The sequence below is a fragment of the Canis aureus genome, chromosome 1 (genome assembly GCF_053574225.1).
Source record: "Canis aureus isolate CA01 chromosome 1, VMU_Caureus_v.1.0, whole genome shotgun sequence".
In the NCBI taxonomy this organism is placed as follows: domain Eukaryota; kingdom Metazoa; phylum Chordata; class Mammalia; order Carnivora; family Canidae; genus Canis; species Canis aureus.
This window is the reverse complement of record NC_135611.1, coordinates 116,912,391-116,940,294: the sequence shown is the minus strand read 5'-3', so window position 1 is coordinate 116,940,294 and position 27,904 is coordinate 116,912,391. Positions and strand designations below refer to the sequence as shown.

The 27,904-nt window shown below is 37.7% G+C and overlaps 2 protein-coding genes across 29 annotated transcripts in view; one reads left to right on the top strand and one right to left on the bottom strand.

The window, feature by feature from the left end:
- Positions 1-617: 617 nt before the first annotated feature.
- ZNF382 (zinc finger protein 382) overlaps positions 618-27,904 on the bottom strand; it is a 121,461-nt gene continuing 94,174 nt past the window's right edge. The window contains exons 1-5 of one of the 20 annotated variants that reach the window (XM_077900194.1): positions 25,478-25,766; positions 22,648-22,721; positions 20,300-20,384; positions 19,940-20,035; positions 618-2,574 (exon numbers count right to left, since the gene is read on the bottom strand). In XM_077900194.1, the coding sequence (XP_077756320.1) occupies positions 1,148-2,574; positions 19,940-20,035; positions 20,300-20,384; positions 22,648-22,721; positions 25,478-25,679 (1,884 nt within the window). In that variant the 5' untranslated portion in view covers positions 25,680-25,766 and the 3' untranslated portion in view covers positions 618-1,147. The other 19 variants (XM_077900126.1, XM_077901494.1, XM_077900588.1 and 16 more) reach the window with 19 other exon arrangements.
- ZNF529 (zinc finger protein 529) overlaps positions 11,094-27,904 on the top strand; it is a 78,137-nt gene continuing 61,326 nt past the window's right edge. For 8 of the 9 annotated variants that reach the window (XM_077902700.1, XM_077902974.1, XM_077902901.1 and 5 more), the window contains exon 1: positions 25,345-25,524. The gene's annotated coding sequence lies outside the window, so the exon portion shown is untranslated. Of the gene's footprint in view, positions 11,214-25,344; positions 25,525-27,904 lie in introns of those variants that run through there. The other variant, XM_077902631.1, reaches the window with a different exon arrangement.

Here is a 27,904-nt window from a genome sequence, read left to right as displayed (position 1 = left end):
TGAGCCACCCAGGTGCCCCTAATCATTTCATTTAAAGAGTTCCCATCCAATGTAAATATCATGGTGGTGTGTACCATTTGAATTATGACTACAAGCTTTTCCATATTCATGATTTTTATACATCCAGCAAGATATAGGCCATAGGTCAAAGCTATTATTCCCTGTTCCCTTTACTATACTCATAGAGTTTTTCTGCAGTTAGAACTCTCTAATGCAAGGAAGCATACTAGGAGCCTTCCTTTCCTTAGTATGACTTTTGGATTTCAAATATGACATTATTGTGGCTAGATGCAATCACATATTTATTACATTTGTTTGGTATTACATTACAGTATGGGCTGGGGCTAAAAGCCTTTGTACATGCATTATAATTGGATTTTTAGTTTTCATATTTGCAGAGTTTCTCTCTTGCATGAATGCTCTGGTTGGAACCATCACCATATCACTAATATTCATAATTGTTTTCCTTCAGAGTAAATTATCTCATGCTATGAAAGTTCTGAGTTATTTGGTAGTATCTACCAAAACTGACCAAACACATATGCTCTAGAACCCAGCAATTCCACTCCTAATATATACACAAGAGAAATGAATGTATGTACACCAAAAGACAAATGTTAACAGAAGCATTATTTATTATGACCCTAAGCTGTAAACAATTAAAAAGTCCATCAAGAGTAGATTGGATAAATTGTAATTTAATCATATGATGGAATTCTATATAGAATAGAAATAAATGAACTTCTGCTGCATGCACTAATGATGAGTTTTACAGACATAATGATGAATGAACAAGCCATATATAAAAGAATACATGATGTATAATCCAATTTATATAAAGGTTCATAATATGCAAAACCTAATTTATAATGTTAGACATCAGAACTGTGGAAAATTTTAAGGAGGTAACAATTAATTTTTCTTTCATATTTGCAATGAGAAATACAGTTCACACTTCTTTTAAAACACTTCTGCTCAGTGTGGTCCACAGACCACTGCCTGTTGGTCAACTGTTTATTACTGGGTCACAAATAGTAGGTAAACTTGTGGAATAAAACCGTAAATGGTTGAATATTATTACACTTGCAAATTACATCATGTACAAGGCTTATGACTTTAAAAGTTTTTACCAAAAAAGTCATATCCTTTATTGAATTCCCATAGTTTCTACCTTGTGAGTTTTTTGATGTACAATGAGGTTTGATTTACAACTGAAGAACTTTCCACATTCTTTACATTCATACGGTTTCTCTCCTGTGTGAGTTTTCTGGTGGCGAATGAGATTTGATTTCCTACTAAAGGCTTTCCCACACTGAGGACATCCATTGGATTTCTCTCCTGTATGTATTCTCTGATGAACAGTGAGGATTGCCTTCTGGCGGAAGGACTTCCCACATTCATTACAAATATAGGGTTTTTCCCCTGTATGAATTCTTTGATGGAGAGTGAGGGTTGTCTTTTGGCAGAAGGACTTCCCACATTCACTGCAAATATAGGGTTTCTCTCCTGTATGAGTTCTCTGATGTACAGTGAGGGTTGTCTTCTGGATAAATGCCTTCCCACATTCATTACACTGATATGGTTTCTCTCCTGTGTGAGTTCTCTGATGATCAATGAGGTATGACTTCTTTCTAAAAGCACTTCCACATTGAGTACATTCATAGGCTTTCTCCCCTGTATGTGTTTTGTGATGTCTAGTGAGAGTTGCCTTCTGCCGGAAGGATTTCCCACAATCTATACAGATGTAGGGCTTCCCTTCTATATGTGTTTTCTCATGAAGAGTGAGGGCTGTCTTTTGACGGAAAGCTTTCCCACATTGATTACAAACATAAGGTTTCTCACCTGTGTGAATTCGTTGATGTTCAATGAGATATGACTTCCGTCTAAAGCTATTCCCACAGTAAGGACACTGAAAGGGTTTTTCTTCTGTTTGAGATCTTTGATGCATGATAAAAATAGACTTCCTGCAGAGGAACTTTCCATATTTGCTGTATGCATGGGGTTTCTTCTCAATAAGAGTTTGTGAGTGGGCATTGAGATTTGACTTTTCAATTAAGGCTATTCCATCTTTATTGTATTCAAAGGGTTTTTCTCCTCTGTGAGCTCTAGTATGTGTAAATAACATTCCTTTCATAAGGAAGGATTTTTCACATTCATTATCATCTAACGATTGCTCAGAAGTTGGAACCTTCTGATGCTGAATAAGCTCTTGTTTACTACTCAGACTCCTTTCTGTTTGTTTATAGAGGTTCACTGTAGAATGAATTTTCTCATTCTTAGTATTGATGAATGATTTCTCCCATCCATTACTTTCACCAGCAAATTTGTCTCTTACAGGGCTTATATTTCTACTGACTAATTCTGAAATATTTTTTAAAACCTTTCCATCAGACTTATATTCTCGTAGTGTTGTTTTTGAAATAATACGGTTCTTGCCTACAGTAAATGTTTTTCCAAAAATATTACTTCTTTCCTTAATTAGTCTTTTGTGGTTGATGAATATGACTGATCTAGAGTGCCTGTCTTGATATTCTTTGAACTTCACTAAAACATCTTCAGTTTTCCCATCTTCTTCTAGAAAAGAATAACAACACTGTAAGTTTTCACATAAATGTTATGAATTGGGTGTATATACAAACAACAAACAACCCATTGTGCAACTGTCTGCCTACTATTATGGTCTACACAAAGGCCAAATAAACTACCTCTGGGTAGGGAAAATTCATATGACATAAACACAAATCCTGCTACATAGTTAAAATGAGGAAAAATTGGAATAAGAAAACAACACTCATATCTTTGGCATATTGTAAATATGAGCTACATTGAGCAAATATAAAACACAAGGACAAGTAAACAGAAGCCAAAGGATGATGAGAGTGGGATTGTTCTGGGAATGGGCAGATTCAGAAATAATGGAGTGAGTGAGCCTATTAAGGGTACTAACCAGTAAGCAAGGAAAATGTTCAAGTAGAAATGAAAGCCTAAGTATTATTCTCTCATGACTAAATATGTGTTATAAAATATTTCTATTTGTTTCTTCCTCACTTGGTTGTAACCCATCCATGGCAAATGAACCTTCTCAAGCACTCATTTCCTAGTGTTGAGAGAAACACTGTTTATAGCCTAGGCCCTAACACACAACTTATTTTCTCTGGAAAGGGAAGACTTTGGGAAACCTATTTCCATTAGGAATGGTAAAATAAACCAGAGAACAAAGCATACATGAAACATGAATATAATCATTGTTGTATTCTGACTGCTACCATCAATTTATTCTTCCAGAGATGGTCAATAACTAAATTCTCCTGACCCTCAATTCTAACTTTTCCTCCTTTTTTTTAAAAAAGATTTTATTTATTTGAGAGAGAAAAAAAATGTAAACACAAGCAGGGGGAGAGGCAGAGGGAGAGGGAGAAGCTGACTTCCCACTGAGCAGGGAGCCTAACACGGGGCTTGATCCCAGGACCTGAGATCATGACCTAAGCCAAAGGCAGCCACCTAACCAACTAAGCCACAATGGCACCCTACTTTTCCTCCTTTCATTTGCTGAATTAATTTTTCAGTTTTCAGAAAGGATGGATTTAAGTTTTCTTCCAAATGCAGTAACATACCTTAACTCTGCTATTCCCTATGGTGGATGTGAAGGAGTAGATTCTTCAGCTGTATGCTTACAGCACTGATTGACCCTAATTATTATTTTTTAAAATAAATTCTTGGCTATGTCCGATTATGGCTACCTTACTACCACCCATGTCTAGTAGGACAATTTTAAATATGGATTCATCTTACCCTTGACGTGTGTCTTATTTACAATAGCCCTTAACTGGTAACTGCCCAAGTATCCATCAAAAGTTAAATGGTAATATTGTGTCATATGTGTATACAATGTAATACCAGTCATCAATTATAAAGAAAAAAATCTGATACACAATGAAAAGAGATGAATCTCCTTTTTCAGAGTGAAAGCTTTATGCAAAAGAATATATATTATACAATTCCATGTATGTTCAGTTCTAGAACACAATAAAATCAATCTGTATCAGTAACTAGAGTTACATCATCTTCCTAAGAACCTCAACCACTTTTAAGGACATATCCAAAAGCCTTCATACATTATTTCTATCCTTTAATGCCTATTTTGTCTGAAATTAGATTATAATGATAGTCTGGACCATTCATTTCAAAAACTCTTTCAACCACCTCCTATTTTAACATGAATATTATATGTAAAATTCTCAATTTGATAATATTGCCTTCCCAAATAAAACTTATGCTCTTGGATGTCAACATTTTATAGACTATCTTCTGAATATATGTTAACATGTGGTTATTTGAGATAAAGGGATGTGATCTTGGAATTTATATTTAAAATAACTTTTTTAAAAAATATTTTATTTATTTATTCATGAGAGACACACAGAGAGAGGTAGAGACATAGGCAGAGGGAGTCCCTGTGGGGAGCCTTCTATGGAACTTGATCCCAGGACCCTGGGATCACAACCTCAGCCACAGGCAGATGCTTAGCCACTGAGCCACCCAGGTGTCCTATATTTAAAATAACTTATCATTAAATTATTTCTCAATGGATGAGAAAGATGTCTTCCTTGCAGGATATCAAAGATAGGTAACTATTGAATGTGTAGCTTCTGTTGCAAGCTACAATAAGGAAAAGTAAAAGAGAGAAACTTATTTGGGGGCACTGTTAATAAGATGGGGAAAAATGGGGATCCCTGGGTGGTGCAGTGGTTTAGCGCCTGCCTTTGGCCCGGGGCGCGATCCTGGAGACCCGGGATCGAATCCCACATCGGGCTCCCGGTGCATGGAGCCTGCTTCTCCCTCTGCCTATGTCTCTGCCTCTCTCTCTCTCTCTCTGTGTGACTATCATAAATAAATAAAACTTAAAAAAAAAAGTTTAAAAAAAAAAAAAGATGGGGAAAAATGTTTGATGATACCAGAGGACGTGGTGCAGCCCAGGTGGCTCAGCAGTTTAGCGCCGCCTTCAGCCCAGGGCATGATCCTAGAGACCCGGGATCGAGTCCCACGTCAGGCTCCCTGCGTGGAGCCTGCTTCTCTCTCTGCCTGTGTCTCTGCCTCTCTGTCTCTCATGAATAAATAAAATCTTAAAAAAATACCAGAGGATGTGTCTGCTTACAATTTACAGACATAAGTAGAGTATGAATGCAGCAAAAAAGGAACTGACATGATCTGGAGTAGTCAAGAAACATTTCACAGAGAAAGTAAAACTTGGATCTTTTAACTAAATAATATGTAGGTATTGTATAGCAGAGAATATAACCTTGCCCAAATAGGCATCTACATTTGCCTTTGGCTTCTGTGAGGTAATCTCTAAGCCCTTGGAATATGTATTTGTTTGCCTGGGAGGATTTGGCCAGCCAGAAAGTCACAATATAATTAATTTAGGGTGAGGTCTTTGGGCCACAGCAACAGTGCAATTTAGGGTGGGGGCTTTGGGTTATACAGTACCAGCTTTACCTCTCGAGGGGCTGAAAACTAAAATTGGCTACATGTATGGTTGATTTATCATGCCTATGTCATAGAGCCCCAATATAAACTCTAGACAGTGGGCTCACGTGATGCTTCCCTGATTGGCAGTATTCTGTATGTATTGTCATACCAGCAAGGTAATGCTGTCCATGATTTTACAGAGAGAAGTCTACTAGAAGCTTCATGTTTGGTACTTTTCTAGACTCTGCCCTTTGTGCTTGGCTGATTCTAATCTGTATTTTTCTTCTATAATAAACCATAACTGAGTATTATAGTTTTTAGTAATTTCCATGAGTTCTTATTGCATATTATTGATACTAGCAGTAGTCGTGGGGACCCTTGAACTTACAATTGGTGTCAGAAGTGAGGGAGGTCTTGTGTATAGTACTGTACACAAGCCAACCTGTATTTGGCTAACTTTGCAAGTATCTATATGGGAATGTATTAGCAATTATATAATAAAAGGTCCAGTTGTGAGGAATAAAATCAATTGTATGGAGTACATCTGGGAGATCACAACAAAGAGAGATGAGTAAGAATTCTCAGTCACAGAGAGAAATAAATTTGGAATGATCAGATGGGATACTTTTCTGTCAGCCCTTAAAGGGATTTAAATTTCATATAATAAAGTGGTATCTTTTTGGTATATTGACAATATAAGCTGAAATAACTGAGTAAAATCATGGCAAATTCAAATTGTAATTAGAGCAGTTACTGCAATAATATGCTCTTATTTTGGAAGAGGTCAGTAGCAAATGGGGATATGAGAGGATGTAAAGATATTTCACAAAGTGAAATAACACAAATTGTGGAGATATTATTAAGTATAGTAGAGATGATGGAATCAACCTGATACTAAAAGGGGCTGACTATGGGGAAAAATGGAAATAAAAATAAGTAAGGATGAGGTAAAGACAATGACTATTATTTCTGACAAATCAATATATCAAAAGGATGAGACAATGAGACAACTGGTTGTTGTATTGCTATAGGCAGATCAAAATATACACAATTGGGAGAAGTGGGCTGAAAATGTCTATTTGAAAGCCATTCACATAAAACAAAAAAATCACAACTTGAGAATGGATCAAATTATAACAGCTTATAGGACTTTTTTTTTTCTTGTGTGAGAGAGAGAGAGCACACAGATATGCAAGCAGTGGTGATGGGGGTGGTCCAGAGGAGAAGGCGAGAGAATCTCAACCAGACTTTGCACTGAGTGCAGAGCCTGACACAAGGCTTGACTCCATGACCGGAGACCAAAACCTGAGTGACCTGAGTTGAAAACAAGAGTCAGATGCTTAACCAACTGCATCACCCAGGTGCCCCAACTTATAGGACTTTTATAAAGACAAGATCTGAGGTTGAAGAAAGAGCCTTGAAGGATACCAACAAGAGACCACTGAAATAAAATCCATTTATCCAATATTTATTTTCCTAAGCAATAAAGAAGGAGGGAGAAAAAACAATGAAGATATGAAAAGGCACTCAGGGAAATAGGATTAAAATGAGTTAGTGTTTTTTACCCAAATCAAGGTGGGTAGGTATCAGGAATCTGAACACTATGATATGGAACACAGAGACTTATTGGAAAGAAATTTATTGAAAAATGATACTAAAATTATCACTTGGGTCCAAGGCATATGGATTTTGATGAAACCTGATGGCAGGTGTCATGGTGAGAAGAGGATGTGAGTCTAACTGAAAGAAACAGTAAGACTTGCGCATGGAAAGAAAGGAAAGAAAATGAAAACTAAGATGAAGGTAAATACTAGACAATGATTTCTCTATTTTTTGGATAGATTTAAGAATCTATTTAGAATAGATTTAGTCGCCTATAAATAGACTAAAAAAAGAAGAAAAGTAGATGACTAAAATGTTAAAGACACAAAAAACAAGAAGAAAGGCCTAAACCAGCAAAGTGTGATTCATGGACCTTAGTAAATGAAATCCTTATGTGGGGTCAGGGAGGGGGAGAGGTAGTTCACAAAATCAAAGCTATTTTTGTTAATAACAACACTCAATTTGTCTTTTTAAGGTATTTCATTTCTACTTATGGAATTTTAATTTATGAAGGTGACTAACTGATGATGTAGGCTAATGCCATTAAAAGAAGATTTTCATTGGGGCACCTGGGTGGCTCAGTGGTGGAGCATCTGTCTTTGGCTCACATTGTGATCCCAGGATCCTGGGATCGAGTCCCACATCAGGCTCCCCGTGGGAAGCTTGCCTCTCCCTCTGCTTATGTCTCTGCCTTTCTGTGTCTCTCATGAATAAACAAATAAAATCTTTAAAAAAAGGTTTTCATTTCCTTTTTAGGCCACATGTAGGAGCAGCAGGCTCGGTCAGGAGGCAGAAAGAAAAGAGGGGAAGGCATAGGCCAGAGCCTTTTTTGGGACTTGCTTGCATGTGAAAGGCAAGGCATGGAAGGGGAAACAGTTTAGTATTGGCTTTTTTGAACAGTGTTGGAGGCTATGGGTTTTAGGGTGGTCTTTAGTTTTATGGTACCTGGCCTTAGGTGATTGAGGGCACGGGAAGTGTTGGTTTGGTGTGTGAGACCTAAGTAAAGGAGGTAGTTGAAGGTGGACTTGGGATTGGTTGGTTTTTATATGAAATGTGGGCTTACCAATAAGTTGTTTACTGTCTCTACAAATTAGCTAGCTCTGGGAAGAGCAATCTCTCTCCAGCTAGCAAGGCCCTCCAAAGTTTTCAAAACATCATAAAATATAGAATATAAAAAATATGATTAATACAGTGAGCAAAATGCTGGCACATCAGCATAAATGAAAGCACGGGCACCAATCTATAATAGTAATCACTACATTTCTAATCCATAAGAAAAAAGGTTTCATGTAAGACTGTTTTTGATAGAGCAGGAAAAAAACATTAATTTTATTAGATCTTCACCCTTCACCCATATTTTCAATATTCTGTGTGATAATTAAAGACACATGCATAAGGGATTTCTGTTGAATACCAGAGTATAATGTTTTTTGTGAGAAAAAGTGCTGGTATAATTATTTGAGTTGAGAACTGAATACAGGACCCTCCACCCCCTCCTGCTACATCCACAAATAGAATGTTCTGTGAACCCTTTCATAAGCTGAAATGGCATAAAGTAAAGAAGCAATTACCATTAATTTATACAGAAAAAATTTTGAGCCTTCACAGATCCAGAAAATAACCTCTCTTCAGCTTTTCTGACACATATTGCGGAGGGATGTGCAAAATAAATTGAGATAAAGCACAGATGCTCAAAGCTATGGCAGCTTGATGCTTAGATGCTTAGTGTAGTTCCAGGGAAAGAGCTTGGCAGTGCCTCTACAGCTTGCACCAAACACTAAGGGCTATTTTTGCTCTTCACCTTGTTTTGTAAAAGCAAACGTCGTCTTTGGATTTCTTTTGGTTAGTGAAAGCAACTAATGGAAGTCTTTAGTAAAAACAAAGTAGCATAACATAAACTTTCCAAAAGCAGAGGAAATTTATTTTTTGTGGAACAGCATTTTTACTTGAGAGTATAATTGATTATTATTCAGATGTGGGTTATCTGGTAGACATTTTCTTGAACAATGTGAGCATGTTAATTTAAGGAAAATATCTGCTAATATTTGTAACCAATGATAAAATTCAAGCTTTAGAGTAAAGATCATTACGTTGGAAAGCTTGTATTTGTACTGTGAGCTTGTTATCTCCTCAATACTTATCCTTTCCTGAGGATATTTCGGATGATATTAACAAATGTGGGCTTTGGTGGGTTTTTTTAAAATTAATATTGTAGATGGGAATATGTCAAAATTTAGAAGATGTTAGATGTCAATAAACTGTTACTTTCTAAATGATTAATACAAAATATTACCCAAAACATGCATGGGTAAAATAGCCATTTAAATAGACCACTGGATTTTATGTAACAGTGTATAAAAGATCATAGTTTTCAGATTCTATATTGCAACTAACTGTTCAGGAACGACCAATTGTTATATTAGGTGTAGTATTAATGAAGAATATCTATGACAATCTAAAAAGATTTTAAAAATACTTCTCATTCGGGCAGCCCGAGTGGCTCAGTGGTTTAGTGCCGCCTTCAGCCCAGGGTGTGATGCTGGAGACCCGGGATCGAGTCCCATGTCAGGCTCCCTATATGGAGCTTGCTTCTCCCTCTGCCTGTGTCTCTGCCTCTCTCTCTGATGAATAAATAAATAAAATCTTTAAAAAAATAAAATACTTCTCATTCAAACTACATATAAAGCATGAAGGAAGGTTTTCTTTATATATTTCAATTCAAACAACATTTTGCAACAAACGGAATACAGAATCAGATGTGAAAATCAGCTATTTATTAATCAAGACATTAAATAAATTTCAATTACGTAACAATTCCACTTTTTTTCACTATTGTTTTTCTTTGGGGAAATAGTTATTTTTTGTAAAAATATGATTTTATGTCAACATGTAATAAATTTATTATTTTTATATTGTTTTAAAATGAATTAATAAGTGAGTAGTAAACATTTTAAAACTTCTAATAGGGTACACATACACTTATGCACAAAGTTCTCTTACTCCTTAAGAGTTTTAAGAATATTAAGAAGTCCCAAAATTAAAAAGTTTGAAAAACTGGACATCCAGATTCTGATAATGGCAAAGAAATTAGTATCAAAACAACCTTCCAGCTGATAACAATGATAAACTATGGCCAACTTGTTTGAAAGCACTAAAGAGTGATCAAAAGCAAGCAGAAACTGAAGTGGATATAACATTTGAAAATAAAGAAACCACACTACATAAGATCTGTATTTATCCAGGTTTTCCATTGTGGGCCCTAGTAATTTGTGCAGCATGCAGGGGAAAGATCTCTGGGAGAAAGCAGGAGCCATTCTGTGCAGAAAAATCTGAGATCAAGTGCAAGACTACTAGAGCAAACTGAGGAAAAAGTCTAAGAATGGAAAAGTCATAGAAGAAAAACCCCAGAGTTAGCGTAAACCCCTCCTCAAAACCTTGGCTGGTTAACTGCATCTGCAGGGCAAAGACTGCAAGAGGCAAAAAGAGAAAAAAAAAGCTGGAGCACTGAAAGAATTGATTAAAGATTTCAGGAGCTGTTTAGCTCTGGAAAAATAGGGTTTTTTTTTAAGATTTTATTTATTTATTAGAGATACAGAGAGAGAGAGGCAGAGACACAGGCAGAGGGAGAAGCAGGCTCCATGGGAGCCCGACATGGGACTCCATCCCGGGTCTCCAGGATCCCGTCCTGGACCAAAGGTGGCGCTAAACCGCTGAGCCACCAGGGCTGCCCAAGGAAAAATAGTCTTAGTATCAGTCCTGTGCCATGTCAGAGGAACCTGGTAAGAGGAACCTTTAGTCTTTCTACTGAAACCCCAGAATGACCAAATATAGGAGAAAAGGCTATATCCCAAGACTAAGAGAAACACCATAAAACTAAAGGCAAAATTGAAACAAATAGAAATCACCTAAAAAACCATAAAACCAATATTAAAAAGGAATCAACATGAGCCACCAGTAACTTAATTTCCTTCTAGGTAAAAACTCAGCAATCTTCAGAGGAAGATAAAGAATCCAGCATCCTGACAACATATTATCTACAAGGTTTTTCTGAGAAGAAACAGGAAAATGTGACCAATAAAGAAGATTTTAAAAAAAGTAAACAGAATCAGACTGATAAATGTCCTCTATGTTGAAATTACAAGGTAAGGAATTTAAAATAATTATGATAAATATGTTTACAGAATCTACAAGAAAAGATGGAAGTACGGGTGAAGAGAGAGAATCAGGAGAGATGAGGAAATGCAAACTTTAAAAACTTTGTATCTTAAATGCAATACTCACTGGATGGGTTTAACAGCATAGGAACATAAGAAAATAAAGAATCAGTACTCTGGTAGTCTGGTTAATAGAAATTACCACCACCACCCCCGCCGAAATTAAACTACTTAATAAACTCTACAGAGAATAATAGGTTAAAATGATTTAAAATATAATTGAGAATAACGAAGAAAAATAATTGTAGAAATACTGGCCAACATTTTTTGAAATTTGCTCTGAAACAAGAACTGTGAATGTACTAATTTACTTATTACTTCTAACAGTTCTTTTTAGATTCCTTAGGATTTATTAGGTACACAATCATGTCATCTACAAATGAAGATGATTACTTTTTTTTTTTTTTTAAAGATAGTTCCCTTTCTAATTGGTAGTCTTTTAGTTTCTTTTTCTTGCCTTATTGTATTGACTTGTGTGTAGTACAATGTTTAATCGAAGTGGTGGTAGTGGGCATCCTTTCTGGTTTTGATCTTAGAGGAAAAGCATTCAGGCTTTCTACCTTGAGTGTGATGGTGGCTATAAGTTTTCAAAGATATCCTTAATGAAGCTGAGGAAATTTCCTTTGATTGCTAATCTGTTCTAAGGCTTTATAATAGGAACTGAATTTAATTATTGTCCCATGTCTATTGAGATACTTCTATGGTTTTTCTCCTTAATTTTTTTTTCTAGTTACTTTGACACCTTAGATCCTTGATTTTATACCCATTTTCACATTTATATGGAAAATTACATAGATGGATTTTTTTAAAGGATTTATTTATTTATTTTGGGAAGAGAGAGAGAGAGAATATGACAGAGAGAGGGTATATGGGGCAGAGAGAGAATCTCAAGCAGACTCCACCTTGATCACAGAACCTGACGGGGGCTCAGTCTCACAACCCTGAGATCATGACCTGAGTCAAAAACAAGAGTTGGACACAAATGACTGTGCCACCCAGGCACCCCTGATTTTGGAATACCAAATTATCTTTGCTTTCCTGGGATAAACTCTTTTTTTTTTTTTAAGATTTATTTATTTATTCATGAGAGACACAGAGAAAGAGAGAGAGGCAGAGACATAGGCAGACGGGAAGCAGGCTTCTCACAGGGAGCCCGATGTGGGACTCGTTCCCAGATCCCAGGATCATGACCTGGGCTGAAGGCAGGTGCCCAACCACTGAGCCACCCAGGCATCCCGGGGATAAACACTTTTTAGTCATGAGGTTTTATCCTTTTAAAATATTGCTAGATTCTGTTTTATATTATTTTATTATAGGTTCTTTTTCCTAGCTTCATGAAGGATGTTAGTGTGTAGTTTTTTATTTTTATAGTGCCTTTGGTTGTGGATAATGCTGGCCTTATAAAATGAGTTGGGAAGTGTTCTCTCCTACTCTATTTGTTGACATAAAATTGTTTATTCCTTAATTGTCCTTCTAATGTCTGTAGGACATGTAGTGATATAGCCTCTTTAATTTTTAATATTGGTAATTGGTGTCTTCTACTTTTTATTAGTATATATAGCTATGGTTTATTAATTTTATCAATTATTTTAATGAATCAGCTTTTGGCTTCATTCATTTTCTCTATTGTTCTTCAATTATGTATTTCATTAATTTCTGCTTTAGTCTTTATTTTTTCCTTTTACTAACTTAAAAAAAGCTTTTCTTTTAAGTTCACTTATTTAGTAAATAATTTAACTTAATCTCTTTAACTTAATGTCCCCCATCCAACATGGGGTTTGTACTCATGACCCCGAGATCAAGAGGTGCATGCTCTTCTGACTGAGCCAGCCAGGTACCCCTCCTTTTACCAGTGTTTGAGTTTAATTTATTTATCTTTTTCTAGTTACTTAGGGTGACAGTTTAGATCCCTGATTTAATAGGATAAAAATTTAAAAATGCTGCTTTAGTTGCATCCTATACATTCTGATATATTGTTTTAATTATCATGCAGTTCAAAGTATCTATAAACTGACTTTAGGATTTCTTCTCTGATTCCTGTTACTTGGAAATGTGATGATTAATTTCTTAATGTTTGGGAAATTTAGAGATCTGTTTTTAACTTTTTTTAAAAGATTTTATTTATTCATGAGAGGCACACAGAGAGAGAGAGAGAGAGAGGCAAAGACACAGGCAGAGGGAAAAGCAGGCTCCATGCAGGGAGCCTGACGTGGGACTCGATCCTGGAACTCCAGGATCATGCCTTGAATGGAAGGCAGATGCTTAACCACTGACCCACCCAGGGGCCCCTGAGATATGTTTTTTAAAAATTGAAGTATAGTTGACACACAATGTTACATTAGTTTTACATAGAGATATTTTTTATTGAATTATGGTTGACCCTTGAACAATGTGGATTTGGGGCACTAACCCCCCACACAGTTGAAAATCCATAAATTACATTTGACTCCCCCCAAAACTTAACTGCCAATAGCCTACTGTCGACCAGAAGACTTACCAATAACATAGCACATATTTTGTATGTTAAATGTATTACGTACTGTATTCTTAGAATAAAGTTAGCTAAAGAAAATCTTATTTAAAAAATCTTAAGGAGGGGATCCCCGGGTGGCTCAGTGGTTTAGCGCCTGCGTTCGGCCCAGGGCCGGGATCAAGTCCCACATCAGGCTCCCTGCATGGAGCCTGCTTCTCCCTCTGCCTGTGTCTTTGCCCCTCTCTCTCTCTGTGTCTCTCATGAATAAATAAAATCTTTAAAAAAATAATAAAATATGTTTACAGTACTGTACTGTATTTATATATATAAATCCATGTATAAGTGGACCTGCACTATTCAAACTTATATTGTTCAAGGCTCAAATATAATTCTGTTGTTGTCAGAGTCCACTATGATTCTAGTTTTTTTCAATTTGTTGATACTTGTTTTATGACCTAGCATATAAGGTGTATCTTGGTGAATATTCCATGTAAAATACTCTATAATGATGAACTAGATACAAATGATTGATAGTGTTGACAAACATTCCATAGCCTTACCGTTTTCTTTATTCTCTCAATTACTGAGTGAGGAGCGTTTATATCTCAGGCTATAATTATAATGCTCCTTTCAGGTCTATCAGTTTTGTTTCATGTATTTCATGCATTCTCAATGGGGGTTTCTCCGAAGGATGCAAAACTTATTCTGGAGAAATGAAAAAAAGTTTCTCAGATGTTACAGTAGTTTGTGGCCCTCCAAATGGCAAAAGAATATAAATTATGGTATTAAAATTCATTGGGGGGGAAATTAGAAAAAATATCTAAAAAGACTCCTTAGGGGAGTGATAATGATAAAAAGCTGAGAAATAATGATTTATTTTAAAGCTGTTAGGATTTTTATGACTTCTGATGAAGAGTCTCTCTTTACCACTGTACTGAAATATACTTGGGTGTATAGCTACTCCCATTTTCTTATGCTTAGTGTTTGCATGTGTCCTAGAATCTGATTCCATTTTTGAGATCTTACTGCTGACAACTTCCTAGTCCTGCCCCTATTTTTTCCCACCTGGGCAAGCCAATAAGAGAGCTTGTATGCGGGATCCCTGGGTGGCGCAGCGGTTTGGCACCTGCCTTTGGCCCAGGGCACGATCCTGGAGACCCGGGATTGAATCCCACATCGGGCTCCCGGTGCATGGAGCCTGCTTCTCCCTCTGCCTGTGTCTCTGCCTCTCTCTCTCTCTCTCTGTGTGACTATCATAAATAAATTAAAAAATAAAAAAAAAGAGAGCTTGTATGCTCACTCTGTTGGTGCTGGCAGGAAGTTTAAACTGCAATCACTGGCCCACATGTAGAACCCTCACCTGACCTACCTCCCAACCACAATAAACAAGAACTCCAGACACTCCCCCTTGCGCTCACAAGCCATTTTAGGACCAGCCTGGGAAACTTCCTTGCTCTCCCAGAAAGCCTCATTATATCAAATTTTAGTCTTGACATCTGAAATCAAATTTTGGATAAGTAGGGTAGGGTGTTAATCTCATCCTTCCATTGGGCAACTACCAGACAGTATAAAATATTTTTTTCATCTTTTTATGTTTCACTCTCCTGTGTCTTTATATTTAATAGTTTTTATACACATCACATAGTTAGGGCTTCTTTTTCATTTCAGATATTAAATAATTGTCTTTAGAGGTTTCATTTGGTTATTTCTATCTTTGCTATCTTGCCTCATTATGTTCATTTTTGCTTTACATCCTTTATGATATTGAGATAATTTATAATGACTCTTAGAATCATTGTCTTCAAATTCTATCACCTCTACTTTTTTAGGGCTGATTTTATTGACTTAGTTTTTTTGTTTTGTTTTGTTTTGTTTTAATTGACTGATTTCTCCCTATTTATGGGTCATATTTTCCTTTGTCTTCAGATGTTTAATAGCTTTTGGTTGGATATCAGACATTATCAGTTTAATGTTGTTGAGTTTAAGACATGGCTGTATTTTCACAAACAGTATTGACCTTTTTCCTGGCTTTCTGTGGCAGCCAGAAGAGTTGCCCACAGGACCTTACCTAAGGAAAGAACTTGCCATTCATGTGCAAGAAGTGTAGTTACCTGACAGCCTGCAATTGTTTGCATCTTCAGGATACTCTTCAGATGATGAATCAAACTAGAATTTCCCCCAGGAAGTTCCCATCCAAAGACTGGACACTAAGGGGGTACTAGAGGCTGGCTATTTCTCTCCATGGAGGATTCTTCAACAGTCTTTGCTTCAGAGTAGCTAGGTTGGTTGAGACTTTGCCAGGTTTGCCCAATGGTCTGAGACTCTCCCTGCCCAAAAGTGCTAGCCTCTCCCTTTTTCCATCCACAGGTACCAGATCTGTGTCATGATAATGGCTTTCTATGTTTAATCTTACTTTCTTCTCCTTTAGCTCTCAGATGTACCTCTAAGAAATCTATTACACTCCTAACTATCTCAGCATCTCCATCCTACAGGACCCAACAGACACAAAGAAATTATATTTGGGTTGGTTTAATCCTTTTGATGCTTTTGTTTAAGTTATTTTATGGCAAATCTTGCAAAGTCTTTAACCTATGGCTAATCCAGTCCTATTTATTAGGTGTAGCCCTTCTAGGATGTCTATCTACCATCCTGTTTATCAACAAGTTCTCCCCATTCTGGCTAGAGAGAAATAAAATGATTCTTTGTGCAACAGGCTATGGAAATTGGGATCCCTGGGTGGCGCAGCGGTTTAGCGCCTGCCTTTGGCCCAGGGCGCGATCCTGGAGACTCAGGATCGAATCCCACGTCTGGCTCCTGGTGCATGGAGCCTGCTTCTCCCTCTGCCTGTGTCTCTGCCTCTCTCTCTCTCTCTCTCTCTGTGACTATCATAAATAAATAAAAAATTAAAAAAAAAAACAGGCTATGGAAATTGTTCATCTTACAATACCATGGTAGTTGTATTTTCCTCAGAACATGTCTTTGTCTAGTCTCACAGGGTTTCACCTATATAAGTGCAGGCTTATATTTAGCCAAAGACTCAAGGATAACCTCTTCCAGATTTGGGGAACTCTTTCTCCACAGCTCACTTCTTTTGGGAAGTATGTCCTCGAAATTTTAGCAACCTCAATCTCCTTGCATGCCAACATCAGTCCCCTCAAGTCAGTAAAATTGCCAGGTTCTTTTTGGATTCCTTTCTCTGTACTGTAGTCTGGAAGTTGCCTTCAGATGAAAGCCTGGAATGAGGTAGGGCTCATCTTATTTCTTTATCTTTTCTCAGGAATCCAGGCCTGTGCTCCCTGTTGTTCAACATCTGAAAATAGTTTTGTCCAGTTTTCTCGTTTCCTGTAGGAGTGTAATTCCAGACTCTGTTACTTTCTCAGGGCTGGAAGTAGTGGTCTTGATTTATAAAAATGCAGGCCCAGATAGCCTTAAATGTTCATCAAACATTTAAAGAAGTGGTAATGCCAATATTACACAAATCCTATAAGAAAATAGATGAAGAGGAAACACCCCGCTTGATACCGCTGACACAATTCTGATACAAAAACTTTTCAAGGACATTACAAGAAAACTACAGGCCACTATCCTTGGTAAAATCATGCATAAAAACTTAAAACTAAAAAGTTAGCAAACCAATTTTAGTAATCTAGAAGAAGGATAATACATCTTGTCCAACTGGGGTTCATCCCAGGAGTCCAAATTTGGTTTAAAATTCAAATAAATTTATGTCATACATATAGTAATAGATTAAAGAAGAAACATCATATGATCATCTCAATGCAGAAAAAGCATGTTAAAATCAACATTCATAATTAAAACATCAGAAAACTAGGAAAAATTTTTAGAATTTAATAAAGAGCACTTAAGAAAAGCCTATGTTAATATTAGGCTCAATAATGAAATATTAAATATCTTCCTTCTAAATTTAGTGAACTGATAAGAACGTTCACTCTATCCACTTCTATTCAACATTGTACTGTAGATCCTAGTCAGTACAACAGAGTAAGAACAGGGTAGGAAAAAGAAATGAAAGCAATAACATATACAAATGTAGAAGTGAGATATCTTTTTTCTAGAAGGCATGTTTTGTATACAAAAAACTAAAGGAATATACCAATACAAACAAGAGACAACAGCAACAACAATAAAACTTAATAGTAGAAAACAATACAATAAGTTATGCAAAATCAATGTATAAGAATCAATTGTGGGTACATACATTAACAACAAACTGGAAAAAAATTTTAAATATCCTATTAAAATGTTAAAAGATTAGGCATAATAAAATATGTATAAAACCTCTATACTAAAAATAATAAAACATTACTGACAGGAAGTAGAGAAGCTAACTAAAATAGATATAGTGATGACCTGGAAGACTCAATATTGCTAAGATGTTATTTCTCACCAATAAAAATCCCAGCTCATTTGTTTAAGGAAATGAAGAAGTTGATTCTAAAATGTATCTGAAAAAGAAAACGACCCAGAATAGCTAAAACAATTTTTAAAAGAAGAAAGTTAGAAGACTTACTGTGACTTTTAAGACTTATTAGAAAATTCCAATAATCAAAGACTAGAATGGCAATGGGACTTAAAACATAGCAAAGGAAAGAATAGTCTAAAAATTTTTATAAGATCACCAAGCAATTCAATGTAACAAGTGGTGGGAGGAATTGACATCCATAAGGAAGAAAGACCTTCAGCCCTTAACTCACATCATAAGGCAAACTTAATGTGAGATGGTCTGCAGAATTAATAAAAATAGCAAAATACTCATGACATTTTTAGAAGAAAATATAGAAAACTATCATCACAACCTAGTATAAGGCAAATATTTGAGAGGTCAAAGAAGTAATAATAAAGAAAAATAATGATAAACTGGATTTCGTCAGAGTTAAAAATTTGTGCTTATTGAAAGACACTACTAAAATAAATAGGCAAGCTGAGGAATAGACAGACCTGAGGAAATATTCAGAATACCTTTATCAAACAAAAGACTTCTATCCAGAATATGTAAAGAATTCCTACTACTTGAGGAAAAAATATAGTACCCAATAAAAATGGGCAGAACATTTGAATAGGCACCTTGAAGAAGCACTTGAAAAAGTTCTCAACATCATCAATCATAAGAGATATCTAAATTAAAGCTGCAAAGATATACTACCATGCCCTTCGGTATGACCAAAATGAAAATACTGATAACATCAAATTTAGAAGAGAATGTGGGACAATCAAAACTCTGGTAAAAGTTTAAAATGGTACAGTAACTTTTAAAAACTGACAATATCTCTAAAAGGAAATATACACCTGCCTAATACCACCTGCTACGTGTTTACTGAGGAGAAATAAAAACATATGTCCAGTGCAGCCCAGGTGGCTCAGCGGTTTAGCGCCGCCTTCAGCCCAGGGCCTGATCCTGGAGACCCGGATTGAGTCCCATGTTGGGCTCCCTACATGGAGCCTGCTTCTCCCTCTGCCTGTGTCTCTGCCTCTCTCTCTCTCTCTCTCTCTCTCTCTGTCTCTCATGAGTAAATAAATAAAATCTTAAAAAAAAAACATACGTCCACAAAAAGATGTTTACAGGAATGTTCACAATAGGTTTATTCATAATGGCCCCAAATTAGAATATTTCAAATGTCTGTGAACTGGAGATGTATAAACAATCTGGCATATTCATACAACCAATGCTATTCTGTAATTAAAATAAACTACTTGTGTATGCAAAAAAATATATTTGACATATTGAGTTAAAGTGGATATGAAAAAGATCTAGAATAGACAAAACTAATATATGCTGGTATTAATCACACATGTGATTGTCCTAGTGGGAGGGACTGACTTAGAAGAGGCCTAAAGGAACTTAATGGGTTAATGGAAATGTGCTTTATATTGGGTGTGATATACATGGGTTTTTGCTTCTGTCAGAATTCAAAGGACTTCAAACTTAAGATCTCCACGTACACTGGGGCACCTGGGTTGCTCAGTGGTTGAACATCTATCTGGATGGTGGTGATAGCTGCACAATGTAAATGTACTTGATGACAGTGAGCTATATGGTTGAAAGTGGTTAAGATAATAAGTTTTATCTGATGTGTATTTTACCACAATTTTAAAAAGAGCCCTCAAAACAATCAAAGGTGTGTCTACCTGAGTCCACTGGATTTTATCTGTACAGACTCACCAAGGTAGCTTTGACTTGGAAAAAATCTTTCCGTTGTCCATAGTTCTTCTCCTTGTTCCAACTTGCGGATCATATCAGGCTTAGTCATGTGAAACCCTGGTAATAAAAAATGAGACTTGATCTAAGCTGCTTGGGCTTCAAAACTATTGAAGGAAGAAAAAGATATAGCTCTAAGGCAACAGACAGGGTATACATTAACATCTTACCAAGTTAATATTTTGCATTAGGCAAGTGAGGACATAATCACATTATCTGCTAACAGAAAGGGATTCATGATCTCTAAAATTCAAAGCTCCATATGCTTTAGAAATTCTTGAAAGGAGATGTATGATGCTGAAAGATTCAAGGAAGTGTCCTTACCAACAGAGATTAGGTGGCAATAGTTTTCCAGCATGACATCCCTGTAGAGGGCCTTCTGTGCAGGATCCAGTTGCTGCCACTCCTCCTGGGTGAAGTCCACAGTCACATCCTTGAATGACACTGATCCCTGTAAGGGCATACTCTAGTTCATCCTAAAGTGATTGGAACTAGTAAGAACTAGATATTGGAGACCATATTCAGTGGTCAGACTTGCAGAAGATTCTCTCTGATAATACATTTTATATTTACTTACTAGCTCATGCTAAAAATATATAAGATCATACTATTTGCCTTAAATATAACTGGTTGCCTGGTGGACCAAAATGAATAAAACCCTTTGTCGTGAGAAATTACCGATTGAGAGGCATACATATAAATACATATACCTAACAGATATTACAGAGGCAATGACAGAAATATGTACAAGGGAAAGTGCTACAAAGTGAAGAAAATTTTAATTTTGTATCCCAAGGCTTCACTGAGGACATCAAAATTTTGTACTCAAAATGAATGTTTTGTACAGGGCATCAGCTTTTAAAATTCATGGGGATAAGAAAATTAGTTAATAAACTTGAGGAAACCATAAAAGATACAGTATGTTAGGCAAGTCTTTGAGTTCTAAGAAGAAAAATGCATATGGAGGTAGGCAGTGGGCATATTTATTGAATAATACTAGATATTTTCCTATAGAGCAGTGGTTTTAAAAATGTACCGAGAACACTCTCCACATATTTATATTTATGTCATTAGCATTAATGGCAATCCATAGAGTTAACAATCTGCTCTTGAATGCAATGTTAGTATTTTCTTCCCTTTCAATATACTGTCTTGTACATTCCATTCTAATGCATACTCCACTTTGGTCAGCTGCTTTATGGAATATAAAGAAATGTTAAAAAGCACATGTTATTTGATAAAATTTATACTTCAGAGGCAATTCTCCTGAAGACTAGAGAAGGCCTGAATAGATAAATAACCATTGTTAGAGATGTTTCCTAGATTAAGGTGGTATTAAGTGATCTAGACAGGGGAGAACTGGTTAGTACATATGGGTTGCAACCAAATTGGTCATAAATTGGTTGTAGAGTGGAAAAAAGATGTGTGGCTCTTGGGTTACCTGCATAGGCAACTGGGATGTGCTGAGACTAGAAAATGGAAATGGAAAACAGGAGAAAGAATAAGCTGGACCAAAGGAGGAAATGAAGTAAACCTTAAAAATGTACTTTAAGTGTCTATGGGACATTCAGGTGGCTATGACTTTTGGGGATTGGATATATGGTTCTGACACTCTGAATAGAAGTCTAGGATGGAGAAGGGTATTTGAGAGTCACTAGAATTAGATCAGTATAACCTTTAGAGTGGATCTGTGCATAAAGAAAAAGAGACCATGAAGAGAAGAGAACCACTTGGCATCTGGGGGAAAACCAATACTTTGAAGATGGGTAGATGAAGAAGAATTTTCTGAAAGACATGAAAACAGGAAAAAGTACTATGTCTGATTCAAAGTAGGATGTTTCCAGAATGGACTAGTATATGCATTTCATTCTGCTGTACCTACATATAAAAAATTAGAAGAAACTAAAAAGATAAGAATAAATCTGTAACAGGATTGAAATACTGGAAAGGTTTTCATGAGCTGACCACCATTTGTAAGAACTGGATAAAATGGATAGGAAGATCACAGAGGGAAAATACAAAATCTCAGTTTTCTGTACAAGCTTATAAGCAGATCTCTACCTTGGAAACCTCCCAAAACAAGACATCTTACCACAAACTAATAATGTGATTTACCAACTCTACCTCCTGTTGTATCATTGCAAAACCTAGGGCAGTGGAGATGATCAAAGTTTTTCCATGTCTGCTCCTTGACTCCCCCAACTTAGATCTCAAATCAGTGTCTAGGCAAGATAGATTCATTAAAGATGAATAGATTCATTAAACTAATATATTCCCTTTTAAATCAAAATAACACATTTCTGTTCCAGCAGTACTTGTGTGAGAAAACTAAGAAAGGAGATGATGAATAATATACCGAGTCAAAATGTAAACACTGTCTACAATTAGAAGGTACACATGGGGAAGTCTTATGTTTATCTGGTTGGAATAAGAAAATCTGGGAACAGGGCTACAACTAGGTAGGACATGTGAGGAATGTAGGGTGCAAAATTTGGGGATGCACAACCCTGAAAGTGCTCCTTACATTTTGCACTTAGGCCACTTGCTTGCCCCACTGGAGATCAGTTTCATGGAAGCAAATGCCAACATCTAGGAAATTTAAGAATAGGGAAGCAAATGTTTACATCACCTGAAAACAACTTATTTCAGAAAGAGAGGAAATATCATCTCACCTGAGGCATGGCTTTGAGATTTGCAAGAGATGAACCTTCTCTTTTGAGCCTTTCTTTTGGAAAAGGGAAGAATCCTGAGAAAGCAGAGATGGGAGGATAGAAAGAGCCATGTGAAATCATATTTGACTTAGATCTCCCAGAATAATTCAGTTAACTCTGCATCAATTTTCACTGTTTCAGCACTTGCCCACTATGTGCACCCACATGTATCCAAGGTGGAGATTAGTGGGAAAAAGGACAAATCCTGCTCCCTCACCAACAGAAACCTACTCTCTTTGTGTTATAATGAATCTGGGCAATTTGTTGTTGCTGGAGAGAGGGAACATTGTGCTTTTCTCTCTGCAGCTCTACCTTCCATCTCATATGGAAGACAGGTTTATCATATATTTCTAAATAGTTCTTCATGGACTTTCTACCAATTTACACTATTAGCATCAGTACATGGGAATACCTCCCCACACCCTGATGAATGCAGTTGACAAACATTTTTAATCCCTGCCTATCAGATATATATTGTAGTTCTAGTTTACACATTTCTTTTTTTAAAAAGATTTATTTATTTATTTATCCATGATAGAGAGAGAGAGAGAGAGAGAGAGAGAGAGAGAGGCAGAGACACAGGCAGAGGGAGAAGCAGGCTCCATGCCGGGAGCCCGACACGGGACTCAATCCCGGGACTCTAGGATCACACCCCGGCCAAAGGCAGGCGCTAAACCACTGAGCCACCCAGGGATCCCCTACACTATTTCTTATTATGAGAGAATAAGCTCCTTTTATGTCTTTTCTATGATGGCATCTTAGTACAGTATGTCTATTTTTCTCATATGTTTTAATTTCCTAATTGCTTGATATTATCTTCTTTTATTTAGTAAACTAACCCCTTTTTAAAAATTGCAAATAATTTTTTAGTTGCTCATATGACTATTAAAGTGTTTTTACCAGGATGCCTGGGTGGCTCAGCAGTTGAGTGTCTGTCTTCAGCTCAGGGAGTGATCCGGGGGGCTCGGGATCAAGTCTGGCATCTGGCTCCTTGCAGGGAGGCTGCTTCTCCCTCTGCCTATGTCTCTGCCTCTCTCTCTGTTTCTCATGAATAAATAAAATCTTTAAAAAGTGTTTTTACCTTGTGAAGGTTTTTTCCTTGTACGTTTTCTTGTTTAACAATAGTGTATATTACATAACCCATATTTTTTCAATTGGTGTGAAATGCCATCTCTATATCACATATCCCTACATGCTTGAGAATATCTGAACTTTAATTTCTTCTACTTAATCTTTGATTAATCTGTATCAACTAATATGCACAGTTATTGAAAATTAACTTATTTGTTATTAATTTACTAAGTTAATTTAAAGATTATCTATTGAACAACACTTTTTAGTTGTACAGTTATGGAACTAGAAAAGAAATTGATCATTCCACTCTGTAGGCTTCCTGGGAAGAAGAGGATATTGCGCTAAATGAAGTCTAAAGTACTGACTGCTACAGTGATATTTTAATTAGCAAACTATTTTAACTATAAAATGAGACTGGCCTTGTGATTAAAAGTATACTAAATACTTTTTTATTATCTTGGAGTGCCTGAAGAAGCTATTGACCATGCCACTAATTTCATCCAGAAGTAGGAAAACTCACTCATATATCAGTGTTGAAAGTGCTAGTTATGGGCAAAAATTGTTTACTGCTTGCTATTCATGGAACACTATTAATTTCAACACATTGGTTTTGCTTCACATAGTGTTTCCCTGTAATGAATCTTACCATCTAGGAAATGAAATCTTACCTCTTCCTTTCTAATACTATACTTCTATTTGCTAAATTGCTATTGAGGTACAATTTTGGAGGCAGGCTTAATGACGGCTCTTCAGATAATCACATCTTCAATGCCCAACTAGACAGTGATCATGCAGTTTCTCAATCACAAAACCATTACAAATAGTAACAGTAGGTTATAAACACATGCATACTTACATTCAATCAAACTTTTCAGAAAACCACCGTCTCACAGTATCCATATGTCATTTACAACCTCAGACAGCACATTACAAAATTCCAGGCAAAGTCACAAAATCACTTTCGCTTCTCCATAGTCGTCTACAGTGTCTAGGACTCACACCTAGTCCGAAATTAGACACAGGAGGAGGAAACCCCAAGCAGCAACACAACTCCGTCCACTTTTCACACACAATCGGTCGCAACATCTCAGAGTAGTAGGCACCCAAAACGCAGCAGGTTGGGCACCGGAGGCCGCCTCAATTCGGTACACACACACACACACACACACACACACACCGCTCGCTGTATGAGGCCCCGCTCCCACCGAAGGAGCTTCCTCGGGGTGCAAACCGTCAACTTCCCTCCCCCTCGCCCCTCCGCGCGGAGCTCGCTTTAGGTCAAACTCGATTGTCACCCTCAGGGTCACGCCCACGGGCCACGCCCGAGGCCCCGCTAGCACAGATCCGAGGGTCTGGTTACCGTGGGCTCGGCTCCGGTTCCCTCCTCAGAATTACCAGGTCCGGCTTGAACTCCTGTTTCCTCCCTGGCCTCCCCACCGGGACCCGCTCCCCAGTCTGCCCTCTCGGCGGGAGCCCCGGGTTCCCGCCTCCTCGGAGCCCCTAAGACCTACCAACCTCTCCCCCGGCCAAGGATCAGCCGTCTGCGCCTGCGCACTCCCGCGTGGGCCGGCGCTCCCAGGAGTCTACGGGGCGGCGCGTTAGCCGCCTAGCTGACCAGGCTACCGGCTCTCAGGACTGTGTCAGCGTCCGCGCTCTACCAGAGAGGACTGCGTTTCTCACTGGCCCTGGGGGGGCGGGGGGGGCGAGTGAACCTCACCCTCCGATTCATTTTCCGCTAGGCTTGCCGTCTCCGTTTTCCGTGTGGTGAGTTGAAGTGCGCCGGGTCTGGGTACGGGAGGAGCTGACCGCAGGAGGCTCGGAGTTTCCCAGGCGCGTGTGGAGCAGGTGCAGGCAGGCCTGCGGGGAGAAGGTGACTGTGGGTGTGTGCGATAGTGTGACCGCTTCGGCGTGGGAGTCATGATGAGAGTGTGTGAGTGTGTCAGTGTGTGTGTATGTGTGCGCGCGCGTCGTGGGGAGGACCTGGATGGTCCAGATTAGGCTCCAGGGACTGAGTGGGGGCGGAGCCTTTTTCATGACCATGGTCAGTTGTGACTGTGAGGTGTGTTGTACTGTGACCGAGGGATTCCATAACAGCGCTGTTGTGACCAACTGGAGGCTAATCAGAATTGGCCTAGTGTAGCTTTTTTATTTTTAGGTAAGGTAGAGCTTCATTTTTTGAAGTTTTGGTGCTGAAGAATCTGTGGACGAGATCCCGTGTGACTCAAATTGTGCTGTGAAAGACTTCGAGGCCCTAGTTAACCACCGAGGCCCCCTGTTCTAAAGGATGGCTTCTTGTTGCCTTCATGCTTTCATCATTACACCCTGTATGTATTGTACAGTCCAGTGCTTAATGTATTGAAGGAATAGAGTACATTAAGTGTAGCCTATTCTGGATCCAATTGTAAGTTACACTTGGAATTTTTTTGTACTGGGTCTTCTTTTTTTAAAAATATTTTATTTTTATTTTTTAAAAATATTTTGTTTATTCATGAAAGATACACACACACACACACACAGAGAGAGAGAGAGAGAGAGAGAGAGAGAGGCAGAAACACAGGCAGAGGGAGAAGCAGGCCCCATGCAGAGAGCCGGATGTGGGACTCAATCCTGCGACCCCAGGACCACGCCCCGTGCCGAAGGCAGGCGCTAAACCGCTGAGCCACCCAGGGATTCCCTAAACATATTTTATTTATTATTTATTTGAGAAGGAGAGAGTGATAGTGAGTGCGTGCACAGCAAGGGGAGGGAAAGGGAGAAGCAGAGTCCTCTCTGAGCAGGGAGCCCAATGCGTTGGAAGATGATGAGCTGAGCCCAAGGCAGATGCTTCATCAACTGAGCTACCCAGGCAACCGGTGAAGTTGAACATTTGAGACCTAGAATGAAGGTTCTACACAACTAAAAAAGTACAGCCGGTGTTCATTATGGCGATTTTGGAGCTGGAATTGCCCCCAAGGCAGGGTGCTGGGAAGACCAGATACTGAGACACCAAGAGAAGGATTACTTCCTGGGAAGATTTCTGTTGGCTGCTCCCTGGGGGCCGGTTGCTTATTGCAGATCCACAGCATTTTTACAGCTCTGTTGATAGGAAACTGCTGTGAATATAGAAATAGATTCCAGTCCCAGGCTTCAGTGAACCTGGGTTTTCTGTATGATACAGGGAAGTCAGCAGTATTCCATTCTTTCTCATACTTCATTATGTTTATATGTTTAATATGTACCATGGGGGCCTGCTAGTGATGAGGAGATGTGTTCTTGTTTAGCTTGTTAGCTTGTCTGGGTTCCAGGAAGGGTTTATATGTTTATATGTTTAATATGTACCATGGGGGCCTGCTAGTGATGAGGAGATGTGTTCTTGTTTAGCTTGTCTGGGTTCCAGGAAAGGCCTGGTATGTTATGCTTATCTTTTTCTTCCAATTTTTGTTTTATTCCAAAAGAAGAACAATAAGAGGAGAACACTGTTAAAGTTATACATCTCATAGCCAAGCTAGAAGTCATTTTGAGCTTTCTCTTTGTTCTATGAAATTTCATTTTTTTCAGGATATAGAATAACTTCATCTGAAATGTGCCTTGCCAAATAGTGACTTATACATTTGCCTGGTCTCTAGGCCTTCTTTTCCCAGTTAATGATGGTACCATGAGGATGAATCTCCTTTCCCAGTTCCTCATCAAATGCTCTCCCTACAGTTAATTTTCATATAACCACTTGCCAACACCTCCCCTTGTATGCTTTTGTCTAAATGTTTTCGTGATGCAGAAATAGTCCTTTTTTACTTTACAGAGTGACTTGTTAAGGAAGAGACCAATGCTTAGGTGGAAATACACATTAGATACTTCAGATATTCTTCAGACACATGAGTGGAAAAATGGCAAGGTAGATGGTTTGGATTGATTTCAGTGTACTATATAATGGTTTCTGGTCTTGAGCAGAGGTCAGATTCTGTCCCATTTTGGGAGTCCTGTGAACTTAGACTGGTTTTAATATTTTTCAATAATTAAAAACATCAAAGGTGAGTCATATTTCATGACATGTGAAAATTATATGAAATTCAAATTTCATTGTTCACAAAGTTTTGAATTTGGTCAATAAAAAAATTTGTGGAAATCTGTTATCTCTCTTGTTAAATAAGCATCTACATAATACCCT